Source organism: Plasmodium malariae, assembly GCF_900090045.1.
Source record: "Plasmodium malariae genome assembly, chromosome: 12".
NCBI lineage: Eukaryota > Apicomplexa > Aconoidasida > Haemosporida > Plasmodiidae > Plasmodium > Plasmodium malariae.
In genome coordinates this window covers 668,856-682,500 of record NC_041786.1, presented here as the reverse complement: position 1 = coordinate 682,500, position 13,645 = coordinate 668,856, and the positions used below count along the sequence as shown (strand labels likewise).

At 26.8% G+C, this 13,645-nt stretch overlaps 4 protein-coding genes across 4 annotated transcripts; all 4 read left to right on the top strand.

The window, feature by feature from the left end:
* Positions 1–1,195: 1,195 nt before the first annotated feature.
* On the top strand, positions 1,196–2,568 carry PmUG01_12023600 (60S ribosomal protein L18-2, putative; the record flags this gene model as incomplete). Its single annotated transcript, XM_029006440.1, has 3 exons — positions 1,196–1,198; positions 1,543–1,837; positions 2,264–2,568. The coding sequence occupies 3 exons, from the start codon at positions 1,196–1,198 to the stop codon at positions 2,566–2,568; spliced, it is 603 nt and encodes a 200-aa protein (XP_028862929.1).
* Positions 2,569–4,627: 2,059 nt separating this feature from the next.
* Positions 4,628–6,145, top strand: ISC1 (inner membrane complex suture component, putative; the record flags this gene model as incomplete). Its single annotated transcript, XM_029006439.1, has 1 exon — positions 4,628–6,145. The coding sequence occupies one exon, from the start codon at positions 4,628–4,630 to the stop codon at positions 6,143–6,145; it is 1,518 nt and encodes a 505-aa protein (XP_028862928.1).
* A 2,274-nt stretch (positions 6,146–8,419) lies between these two features.
* Positions 8,420–10,774, top strand: GPI10 (GPI mannosyltransferase 3, putative; the record flags this gene model as incomplete). The annotated part of the gene is made up of 1 exon (XM_029006438.1): positions 8,420–10,774. The coding sequence occupies one exon, from the start codon at positions 8,420–8,422 to the stop codon at positions 10,772–10,774; it is 2,355 nt and encodes a 784-aa protein (XP_028862927.1).
* Positions 10,775–12,576: 1,802 nt separating this feature from the next.
* On the top strand, positions 12,577–13,449 carry PmUG01_12023200 (conserved Plasmodium protein, unknown function; the record flags this gene model as incomplete). The annotated part of the gene is made up of 3 exons (XM_029006437.1): positions 12,577–12,653; positions 13,033–13,151; positions 13,328–13,449. 3 exons carry the CDS (start codon positions 12,577–12,579, stop codon positions 13,447–13,449), a joined length of 318 nt encoding a protein of 105 aa, XP_028862926.1.
* Between the last annotated feature and the right edge of the window lie 196 nt (positions 13,450–13,645).

Below are 13,645 nucleotides of genomic sequence, written 5' to 3'. Positions count from 1 at the left end.
TATATGTATAGCATTTTTTTTGTGCTTATAAAACTATTAAGCCGCACAAACAAAAAAAAAAAAAAAAAAATATACATACTATTTTAAGCTACTTATGCTTTTATATATATGCTTTATGCTCGAACTAGTATGGGAATGTTTGTTAACCGTACTTTGCCAAAACATATTTTTTTTTTTTTTTGCGGGGTTTTAATGAACTGTTTGAAGTGTAACCTGCATAATATGTTCTGTATATAAACATATATATTCATATATATACATATATATACATACATATATACATACATACATATATACATACATACATATATACATACATATATACATACATATATACATACATACATACATACTGTATATATATATATATATATGTACAATATTACTAACACCTCACTTTCATTAGTTCTTTTTTTTTTTCATATTTTTTTACATTATTATTTCATGCAAGTCATAATAGAAAAGGGGTTATACGTATATCACCCTCCTTTTAATTTTTATATCATTGGGTGTAGATTTATTTAAGTAAAAAAAGCAAATTTGATTGCTGCTTGTGCATATATAAAATAAAATATGTATCAACTTAAAAAGTGATGACCGTAGAATGATGTGAAGAAATAGCAATATTTCAAATGTAGCTAATAATTTTCATACATTCATATAATATTATCTACATATATATATATATTTAATTTATATACGCCATATATAATATTATTATTAACACATATATTTTCACGTGTATTTCTTATATAAAAACCCTACCAAATATATAGAGGGAGGGGGCTCGTTTGATCGTTTTAATTTTTAAATGTAAAAAAAAAATAAAAAAATATATAATTATCATATTTTTCCTTTCATGTATGAACCAAAAAGTTCATAGCAAAATAATTAATTTTTTTGAAGAGAAAAAACAGTAACGTTCTATTTTGATTTATCTTGTTTTATTTTGCATAATTTTTTTTTTTTTTTTTTTCATATCCACTTTTCATCATTTTTTAATTTTTTTTATTTAAAAAAATTATATTATATTTAATTCTTAAGAGAAATTAAGTAAAATTTTTCCTGATTTGTTTAGATTAAATATAATCAATTTTATCAGTAATTTTGCTTTAAAAAAAAAAAAGAAAAAAAAAAACCGAGCAGTAGCTCCATTATATTATAATAAATACATATACGAAACATATTTAAAAATATGGTAAGTGAAAATTATTCTTTTAAAAATTTTAAGTACATAATTTTTTTTTATATATGTGTGAGTTTTATTAATTTTCATTGTGTATAACATGTAAAATGGTTTTTTATAAATGTATTAACTGTTATTTATAAGATACGAAACAAAGGCGATGCACGATTTATGGATGCGAATAGAGGAATATATTTTACATGTGTACACTGTGTGTACATATACATATGTATACGTACATATACATGTGCGTAAATATCTATGCGGAAGCGTTATTATTATGATCCCCCTTTATGAGTTTTCATATTCAATAATGTACCAAAAAAAAAAAAACGGATTTTCCTTTTTTTTTATAGGGTATCGCACTGAAAAATGTTGGTAGAATAAAAAAACATGGAAGAAAAAAGCTGGTTTCAAAAAACCCATATCTTAGATTGTTAGTTAAGTTATATCGATTTTTAGCTAGAAGAACGAATGCTAATTTTAACAAAATAATTGCAAAAAGACTTATTATGCCTAAACGTTTTAGGCCCCCATTGTCATTGTCGAAACTGCATCGCCATATGAAAAATCATCAGGACTGTGTGGCGGTTGTTGTTGGATCAATAACAGGTAATGATGATTATAAAAGGAGTGTTCGTTTGCCATTTCGTACTGTATATAGGTATACGTGCGGGTATACATATACGCATATGTGTATGCAATATATACATATACACTTATGTGCATACATATATACGTACGTGTATGCAATATATACGTATACACTTATGTGCATACATATACACATACGTAATTATATGCACAATTGGATATACATGATGAGTAAGTTTCTACGAATCACGACGGTCTTCTGACAAAATTAATGGAGATGGTAGAACGTTCTGATCATATTCATAAATAAATATATATAATATATAACTTTTGTTCCTTTTGTATCCATTTGTTATATTATTATATCACAAAAGGCATTTATGAAGTTTTATAATTAGCACCAGTATTATTGTTATCATTATTTATCATAATAAGCAGCAACGCTATTATTTATTTTAATTTTTTTTTATTTTACCATTTTAGATGATAAAAGGTTATTTACCTGTGGGAAGTTAAAAGTATGCGCACTCAGATTTACCGAGACAGCTAGAAAGAGAATTGTAGATGCAGGGGGAGAATGCCTAACTTTTGATCAATTAGCCTTAAAATACCCCACGGGGAAAAAGTGCATACTGTTAAGAGGTCCAACTAAGGCAAGAACAGCTGAGAAGCATTTTGGCAAGGCACCTGGTAGACCAAAATCTAAAGCTAGACCATATGTTCGTTCAAAAGGAAGAAAATTTGAAAAAGCGAGGGGAAGAAGAAAGTCTAGAGCTTATAAGAAATGAGCTAGTTGGTGATCATTATTTAAATAGAAAGGCAATTTTTCTGTGATGTATGCATATTTATATATACGTGCACGTGTGTGTATGTACATTTATTAATTATTACTATTTTTTTTTTTTAATTTTTAAACACAAAAATGCTTATTGTATATAACTTTTAAAGTTTTCAAACTGCATACTTTAATTAAAAAATAAGAATTATTTACCAAAAAACAGCCATCTTGAAGTTGTGTAAATAAGAAAATTTTACCTCATTTTAATTATATATATACATATACATATACATATATATATATATATGTATATATATATTTCTGATATAATTGAATAAGAGCAGGTTTAAAATATGGTAAAAATAAATGAAATTCTATTCAACATGTTATTAAATTGTTATGGATGGCAGATTGTTGATATATGGCATTATTGTATATGATATAACGCAATGCGATTTAGCAATTTTTTCTATTCATAATATTACGAATAGTTAATAGCTATTATTAAATATACGTTAATATATTTTGGGATATTGTAGAAATATGTTCATGTTAAGTGAAGCACTTAGAATATATATGATATATAATTACCTTTTTTAATGAAGAGAAAATTCGTAAAAAAAGAAAAATATATAAAATAAAGAATAATAACATATTCGGCAAATGAATTTAAAAAAAAAAGGAAAAAAAAAATATAATAATAGCTATAATATACAATTTTTTAGCATGTGCTTTTTGGTTGATATATTCCTTTTACTTTTTAGCTAAATTTGTTGGGCGGTTATGTCTACACTTTTTACAAAAATGTTAAGCGAATAGAAATATATAAGTATGTATGAATTATATATATATATATATATATATATATATACATATTACACATTCGTATAAATATATATTTGTATTATAAGTATTATTTGTGAATGTGTAAACAAATGAAATAGGCCTGTGGAAATTGCAGCTGTATATTTTAAAACGTATTTAACGGGTTTCCTTTTAACTTTTTTATCACTTACATTTAAAGTGAATATGTTTAAACAAATGGTTAAAAAAAAAAAGAAAAAAATATAATTTTGTTACCATTATTGTTAGGATAATATATACATGTAATATTTGCATATATATATGCAAATACAAATACATGACATGTGCATATATGCATTTTTTTTTTTTTTTTTTTTTTTTTTTTGTTATGGCTGTATAAATCTACTACTAATGCGCAGTAGTTAAAAAAAAGTGTTGTAGACTTTTCAAATAAAAAAAAAAAATATGAACTGTTCATGTGTGTAATAATATGGTGTGCACATTTTTTTTTCTTCTTTTCTTAAAATAAATAAAATCACCTGAACGAAACAGGTTATTTTCTAGAATGGTAAAAAAAAAAAGGAAAAATGAAAAAGCAAAAATGAAAAAGCAAAAATGAAAAAGGAAAAAAGAAAAAAGAAAAAAGAAAAAAGAAAAAGGAAAAAAGAAAAAAGAAAAGCGAAATGGTAATAAATAAAAGTAACATATAAGCGAAATAAAAAATAAGAGCAATGTGAAAAAAGAAAAAAAAAAAAAAAAAAAAAGTACGAATTTTGACTTAGACAAGTTAAGCAATTATTATGATTCTACAAGTTGTTATATTCGATTTTTAAATATAGACCTTGATATATATTGTTATGAAGTTGTAAAGAAAAATATGTACATGAAATTATAACATAACAGGTGTAGCAATAACTGTTGTATTTTATCTATTTCGTTTTTGCGCTAATCTTTTGCGTCTCCCTTTTGTACTTCCCTTTTATGCTACCATTTTTTGCTCCCTTTTCATTTCTTTTCATCGAAAAAATTTTAAATATCTTTTTTATCTTATTTTACCGTTATATTTTTCCTCTATCTTTTAAAAGTTTGTAATAGTTCGCAATAGTTCTTGATACACGCTCATCAATTTATTTATATTTAAGCGATAGCACTTAAAGACAGGTAAAAAAAAAAAAAAAAAAAAGCTATATGTAAAAAAAAAATCTACATATAAAAAAAATAAAAAAGCTATATGTAAAAAAAAGCAGAAATCACAGTTTACAAAAATGAATGACTTCAACAGTTCAAAAATAAATTCTGCTGAAAAACGAATTAACAAAAAATTGTCAAAAGATACAGATATAATGAAAGAGGGCATTCATTATATTCCTAAAAAAGGCCGTTCATCGATTATGAATAACTTAATAAATGAAGTAGCTTATGATGGTAGTTACAATGACATAAGCATATTGAATGAACCTAAAAACATAACTAGAAACGTTGATATCGAAAATGTAACAAGTGCAGCAAGTGTGGCAAAAGTAACAAATGGAATACATATCGAGAACACAGGAAGGTCAAAAAATTATGATCATATTTTTTTGAACAATTTGTCTGATAACAATTTTGTATATATCCCTGATAGAAATATCCGCGATCACAATCAGAGAAATTCTCTCAGTACATTCAACACGGTAAATACGATAAATACAATTAACCCGAACAATACGATAAATCCGTGCATTCTTGACGAAACAGTAAATGACTATAATGCACACACCACTATTCACAATGGAAGTAGTTGCCCTTTGAGGAATAGGAGGGGCTATACAGAAAATGTATACAATTATAACCATGCAGATATGGAAGCACTTTCAAATAATCATGAAAATGTAAACAGAGCACCATTTTATTACACCTCAGGAAATAATAGACAACTATATTCCGCAGAAAATACATTATCACCATTATATTCAAGGTGTTCAAACATAGAAGAAGGGAATTATCCTTATCAATTTCCCTATGATTTATATCCTCCTTCCAAAAGTGATACATATTTACGTACCACAACTCCCTATTTCCCATCTGATAATAATGATATGAATTCCTTATGTAGTAGTCCTTCATTTTCAGGCTATTCAAATGAATATCCTTTTATAAATAATGATAATTTTAGAACTATACCCCCACATCTTTACTATATGATGAAGGATGCAAGGGATGATTCATTTTTGAAAAAAGGAATACATTGTGCATTGAATGCATGTAACTTTAATAAGAAAGAATCGTTTAACCCAAAATATGAATATATACTTAATGGACCAAATTTCAAATATATATCAAATCATCAAAATGGGAAAAAATTTGATATATTCAAAAGAATCACTTTAACAGTAGGAACATATCTTGATGATATTGTAAATATAATGATAGCTATGTTGGAATCATCATACAAATCAATAAGAAGACACAACGACACAAATATGTATGATTTGCATCCTTTTTACAATCCAGATCCTCATTACTCAAGAGGAGAAAGACCAACGTTAAAAACAGGAAGTAATTTATTTGATAAAATAAATTCTGCTTTAGATAGTACTACCTTAGAAAAACATAGAAACCTGCCAAGAAATTTTGGTAGAATTCCAATTCCAAAAACACAAAAAACAGGTAGTAAAGTAATCGATGGAATAAATAAGATGCTAGACAATTTATTTATTGAACCATTGTCTTACAGGAATTATAACTACTATAGTGAAAAGTGTAACAGTATAAACCAAGGCAAACAAAAGGTAATTCTCTAAAAGGTCAACATATACGAATGAACAGTAAAACGCTCTTCATAGAGAAGAAGAAAAACAGGTTATCATTTACTTGGTTGTTATTATTGATCATAGAGAGGGAACAGGAAGGGGGATAGTGGTAGTAACGATTTTGACTTTTGAACTATGAAATATTAGCTTCTCATTGGCCTGCTTTTACTCGCATGCATGTGTGGTTGTGTTCGATGCATCCTTTGTACATATATACCATTGCTCATGTACGCAGTCTCACACGTCTATGCTCGGTTATACACACATAATAATTTATATGAGTATTCATGGGAGGAGGGGTGATATATTTTAAACTAGCAGATAATATATTTATATTAAGGTGTTATAATGTGCAGTCTGCAAGTACATTGCAAAAGAATACTTCTTACCCAACTCACGTACATATTTCTATAAATACTGTGTGCATCTCTAACCTCAAATGTGCTATCATATTTAGTATCACATTAATGGGGATCATAAGTAGATGATATACGTATGGATAATGCAGATTTATAAAATGTATTTCATCAAATTGAAAGCGGCCTTCTTTTTTAACTCTTACTGCTCCCCGCGGTAATGTACCTACACATACATAAGTAAATAAGTACATACATGTGTAAATAAGTACATACATGTGTAAATAAGTACATACATGCGTAAATAAGTACATACATGCGTAAATAAGTACATACATGTGTAAATAAGTACATACATGTGTAAATAAGTACATACATGCGTAAATAAGTACATACATGTGTAAATAGGTACATACTTGCGTAAATAAGTACATACTTTCATATATATACATATAGGGGAAAAATATTTACAGATTTGTATATACTGATTCGGGGGCATATAGGTGTAACTTCTTAACAAACACTTCATTACAGCTGGTTACTCCTTCACTTTTTATCTATTTTTTTTTTTCTTGCCAAAATTCAGATACATATATATTTTTAATTAATTTACTCTAATAATTTAAAATATTTTGATATGTAGCTTAATTTTAATGTTATATTAATATTTTTTTATTTTTGAAGAATTTATTTTCTGTCGTTACCATTTTTTCTTTTTTTTTTTTTTGTAACTACTAAAATGAATAAATTTTGTTTTTTCTTAAAACGGGCCAAATATGAGTACACGTATGTCCACAATTAAGTATATAGGTATATACGGAGGTATATAAAAAGATATGTACACAGGTATATACACAGGTATGTATATATGTACGTATGTACATATTTATGCATATTCAACTGTGCTTATTTACATAGCCGTGAAAACATTGTGTTTTGTCCCATATTGTGCGCATGTTCACTTACAAAAACTAAAATTAAAAAGGTATGTATAAAGTAATAAGAGCCAAATGAGTATGTGTATTTTATTAAAATTGTAAGCACTCGAGAACAGTCGAAATGAGAACATGATAAAATAAATGCGAAGTGTGATATATGTAAAATGTAAAATCGCATGCAACAATATTAACGATATTGATAACAATTTACGAATAACTATAAAGAAGTAACGCATTCTATTTTTTTTTTTTTTTTTTTTTTTTTGTAGTTCACTACTGTATAAAGACATGCTTTTTTTTATAAATTTCTTTGTGTTAAGGATTTTTAGAAAAGAGCAAACAGAAGAATGTAAGTGAAAACAAAGTGGTATCATATGACTTTTTCTTAGCTTATTGCGGTTAAGCAGTAATATTAATATTAATTAGTCTCATTGGAGTAAGCACATATATGTATATATGTGTATATGTGCTCCCAGTTGAGTATATAACTTTGCAACATCTACTAAAGGAAAGAGCTATTGTAGTGCGTAGAGTATAAGCGGGTGTTAATGAACCTAGAGAACAACTATGTGCGTTTGGATTAGTATTTGCGTGTGTAGGGGTATGAGTAAGCTAACAAGTGAACGAATGAATAGACGGAGCGGATCAGCAACTGGAAAGAGTTAAGGTCATTTTTAAAAGTTTCTCCTCACATATATACATTTACATGGACATATATATATATATATATATATATATATATATATATATATATATATATATATATATATGTATGTATGTATGTATGTATGTATGCATATGCACATTCATGTGTTCATGCATGCACACATGTAAACGCAAAAATTACACCGATACTTTATTTTTTTATATTTTTTTTTTAAATTTTATTTTTTTTATCCTTTTTATTTTATTTTTTTTTATTTGTTTACGTGTTTTTAATTTTTTTCGTTTTACTTTTTTCTACTTTTCAAATGCAAAGGATAATATATGGCGACTTCCTACAATGGAGCGAATCCATTTTAAGAAAAATTTTACGTCCAAGGAAGTATCTCTTATTTTTTATAATTTTTCGATTATTTAATTGTTTATTCGTTCGAACGTCCTTTTTCCCTGATGAATATGCTCAATCAATAGAAATCTCACATTATTGGGTATTTGGCTATGGGCATATGCCTTGGGAGTGGGAACCATGTATATCCTTAAGATCTGTTGTTCATCCTTTCATATATGCTATATTATTTTATATTTTGAAAATTACCGAGTTAGATACCCCATTCTTTGTTTTATATGTACCTAAAATTTTTCAAGGGTTATGTGCAGCTTTTGGCGATTATGGTTTTATGAAATTGATTTTTTTATGGTATATCAGATTATATAGGGAAAAGGAAAAAAAGGGTAAAACTAATAATCAGCTCATTTATACAATTTTAGCTTGTTATTTTTTTTGTTGGTTTCACATCTATTCCATATGTAGAACGTCATCTAACTCATTTGAGTGTATATTCAACATATGGGGGATTTATTATCTATCCAAAAATTATTACGCCCCTGTTCCCCTAAATGGAAATAAAAGTGTACTTTATCCAAATGATTGTAGTCAAAATGGAGATGACCAAGCAGTGGTTACTAGTTCAACGGGGGTGTTCGATTTCCCTTTAAAAGGTCAAGCTATAGGCTGTTTGAAAAGGAGAAATCGTACGAGGGGAAGCGGCAGTGGTGGATGTAAGAGTGGAAGTGGCGATAATGCTTATACATATCATTGCGCATCAAAAGATGTACACGATACACAAAATAATTTTAAGCAAGTAGAGTATAACAAATTGGTAGGTTTATCTAAAAGCAAATATCTTCATATACAAAATTTATTGCTGAGTTTAAGTTTTAGTATCTTTTGTATTATGATGAGACCGAGTGCGGCATTGTTCTGGGTGTGTATATATATATCTTATTTTATAAAACATCTGGATGGTGAAAATATACTAAAGTGGAAGGAAGTTTTAGTTATAGGATGTTTGTATGTGTTTATATTACTAATTATTATTATTGTTATCGATTCATATTATTATGGTAAAATAACAGTATCGCCATACAACTTTTTTGTATTTAATATTTTAAGTGGAGAAAATATTTATTTTGGAAAACATTCTTTTTTTTTTTTTTTTTTATGTGTAATACCATCCATTTATTTACTATTTACTGTTTTTACTTTCTATGGTTATGTTGATATATGGAAAAATATGATAAATAAAAAAAAAAAAAAAAAAAATTTATTTCATTTAGCATTTTCAAGAATAGATTATGTAGTGTACATATCGACTTTTGTTGAAGTAATATTTTTATCCTTTAGTAAACACAAGGAGCACAAAATGGTTATAGGGTACCTCCCATTCTTAAGTGCACATACCGGTGTGACCTTGCACAAAGTTACGTGCGATGCGAAGAATGACGAGAAGGAAGTGTACACAGGTGGGAAAAATGAGAAAAATGAAAAAAATGGACAAGATGAGAAAAATGTACAAGATGAGAAAAATGTAGAAGGTGAGAAAAATGTAGAAGGTGAGAAAAATGTAGAAGGTGAGAAAAATGTACAAGATGAGAAAAATGAAAAAAATGGACAAGATGCAAAAAATCAAAGAACAAAAAAATTCCTTTTTTTCCTCATTAATTTTAACTTTTTTCTTCATTTAATATGTACCCTTTTTTTCTGTCTTGTTCATAATAGTTCTCCCGAAAAAGTAATGGCATATTTTAGAAACTTAAAAACAAACAAGGACGAAGATATTACCATATTTATAACAGATTGTTATGATACCCCTTTATATTCCCATATACATAGAAAATTTAAAATTGGCTTTTTAGACTGTTCTCCACATATTAAAAAAATAAATGGAGAGTTCCTATATAATTGGAGGAAGCGTATATATGATGATAATTTTGGGAATTTATTTTATAACATGTTTAATAAGAAAAACGATATACATTATATAAATATGAGAGAGCCATATATCCTACCAGATGAATCATTTTATTGGTTTGGTCATCATCACCATTATCAACAAAATCTTAATCAAACAAAACAATTTAAGTTTCAATATGAAAAAATAAATTATGCATGTTTGGAATACCGTTTTTCTAATTCGCTTAAGGGTGAGCTTCCCCTCTATGTTGTCACAAATTCGCTTGTCTTAAATTCTTTGAATATTTTTCTAAAAAAATTTAATTATCATCTGGATACGGATCCTATATTTTCTTATTTCGTATTAGAACAAGGCATGACTTTAGCGCCCGTCAATCATTACATTTTTAAGAGGACCCACCAGGTTTAGCTGTAGCCTAGCAATGGTTAGCTTGAATAACGGCGAATAGCAGCGACTAGAAGAGAATAGAAGCGAATGGAAGCGATTAGTCATGGTTAGTCGTAGTTATCTGCGGTTAGCTACAATTTGTTGTAATTAGTTTCAATTAGTAGCACTTGAAATTCTGGGTAAATAGGTCTTCCCCTATAAGTGGGGAGCACCCCTTTTCTGCACCTTTGTACCATCGTTTGTACCACCATTTGTACCACCATTTGTACCACCATTTGTTATTATTTTTTCGTTTATTCGTTTATCCGTTTATTCATTTTTTTTATTTTTTCACCAACCTCTTCATTCTGCTGCTCGTGTTTTTTTCTTATTTTCCCTTTTTATGTTTGGAAAATTATCATAAAAAATGGAATATTATGACTACCCATATTTTGCACAGTATGCACTCGCATGTTTTACTCATCTGAGTATGTATTCATGAGCATCCCATTAAGCATTTGCAAGGTAATATATAATCTTCATCTTTTTTTTTTTTTTTTTTCTCTTATTATACTATCCCTTTTTGAAGTAGTTACTTTAACCCTTATATGCACACCTATACCTGAAACTTCTTCCTAGAAGTACCTCGAATGTTCTGCCTTTTATTACATTCATTTTATTTGTATTTCAGTGTATATACGTAAATGAATTTACTTATGTGCACTTACGTATGTGCATAAATACGTGTTCATAATACGTATTTTTACTCAGTTAAATAAATTTATAAACCACAGCCGTTCAAATGAGAATACACAATAATTAAGAAGAGACGATTAAGTACATATTTAAAAAAAAAAAAAAAAAAAAAGCTCATTTTAATGTGATACTATAACTTTTTCAAAACATAGAAAGAAGTGTTTGCACACTGAGATATGGATCGAACTTTAACACGTTACTTTCTTTTTTTTTTTTTTTTCCTTTTTTTTTTTTTAAAAATTAGGAAAACGGAATGTATATGTGATATAATACACAATATATGAAGCACATTTTAGAAAATTAAAACAACTAGCATATTTTAATGCTAACATTTCATATTCTCTGGAATTTTTAAAAAGACAATGCCCTACAGTGATAAAACAAAATGTAAATAATTTTTAACAATGTATCAAGGGGTGACGCTCAAATAGAAAGTTTATTTTACATTATTTTGTCCTTTTTCGCTTTATTTTGCCTTTTTTTTTTTTTGCTTTATTTTGCCTTTTCTTTTTTTTTTTTTTGCTTTATTTTGCCTTTCCTTTTTTTTTGCTTTATTTTGCCTTTTCTATTTTTCGCATTATTTTACCCTATTTTAATTATTTTATTTTATTGTTATTTTTTTTTTTTCTTGCATACAACTATGGGGAAATGTTTTATTTGGATTTTATATGTGGACGCATTTCTCTTCCCCACCCTTAATCAGTAGTGTACCGTTTGCATTTACTTTATTCTAATTTTAATTTATTTTTTTTTATATATTATTTTATTTTATATTACTGTATTTTATTTTATATTACTGTATTTTATTTTATATTACTGTATTTTATTTTATATTACTGTATTTTATTTTATATTACTGTATTTTATTTTATATTACTGTATTTTATTTTATATTACTGTATTTTACTTCATGTTACTGTATTTTACTTCATTCTTTTTCACTTTCGAGAAAGAGAACAAAAAGTGCACGTGAGCAGTTAAGCCAATATTAGCAATTGGCATTCCATAGAGAAAAGTACATAAGCGAAAAGACGAAAAAGTTCATGCACAAAAATATACTTAATTTTTCCTCTGAATAAAAAGTAAATATGTATATGGATCGACTACATTATAATAATCTAAACAATAAAACTGTCAAAGATTTAAGCTGCTTAAGTAAAGCAAGGTCAAAAAAAAAAAGAAAGATATATATATAGATAGATATCGTGAGATAGAAGAAAAACGGAAGCGTAGACACACACTTGCACATGTGTACATATAGTAATTATATAATCATATGGGTATGTTATAGGATAAATTTCGAGAAAATCGTTCCCTTACGATTTTAATTTTTTTTTTTTTTTTTTTTCTCAAATTTATACACCATGAGTAGGTGATAACACTATCTACATATATGTATATGCATATTTGTATCTATTTTTTTTTTTTTTTTTCCCCCCCCCATATATTACTATTCACATTTCAATTATTATTTTGAGGAGTATTTTCTTTAATTCATACATTGAAATAAAAAATAATTTTTTCCTTTTGTAAATTTCCTACAGACGCAAGAATAAAATTAATGAGGAGGATACAATTTACACTAAGGAATGCAATTATAAATTATTTTTTTTTATAGTACAACTACAACAAAAATTGAGAGATGTAGAAAAGGAGAACGAAAGTTAGCTGAACATTTAGTCATACATATAAATTAAATATTCTGTTTTCTATGCGCTTCTTATGTTTACCCTTGTTACACTCTTTTTTTGCTCTCTCATTTTTGCCTCTTTCTTCCGCATTTTTGCCTCCATTTTCGTTTCCCCCATTGATTAATATTACTTACCCGTCCTTTTACAGAGTTAAAGCATTTATTGAAAAAGTATAACAGAGATGCTATATATCATGACAACGAAATGACAAAAAGAGTTTTGTTAATTACAAGCTGTTTAATATTTATTATTATTTTTTTTTTATTCTGATTTTTTGTAATGATCATATCATATACATTTTATGTCTCAAATATAAAAAAAATATAAATTATATTTTTTTTCACTTAAATTGATGAAATTTTTTACTAAAACTTATGCACAATTAACAATAATATTAAAAAAAAAAAAAAAAAAAAAAAAAAAAGCGAAAACAGTTAAATTGTTAAAATAGTTGTTTTGTTAAAAA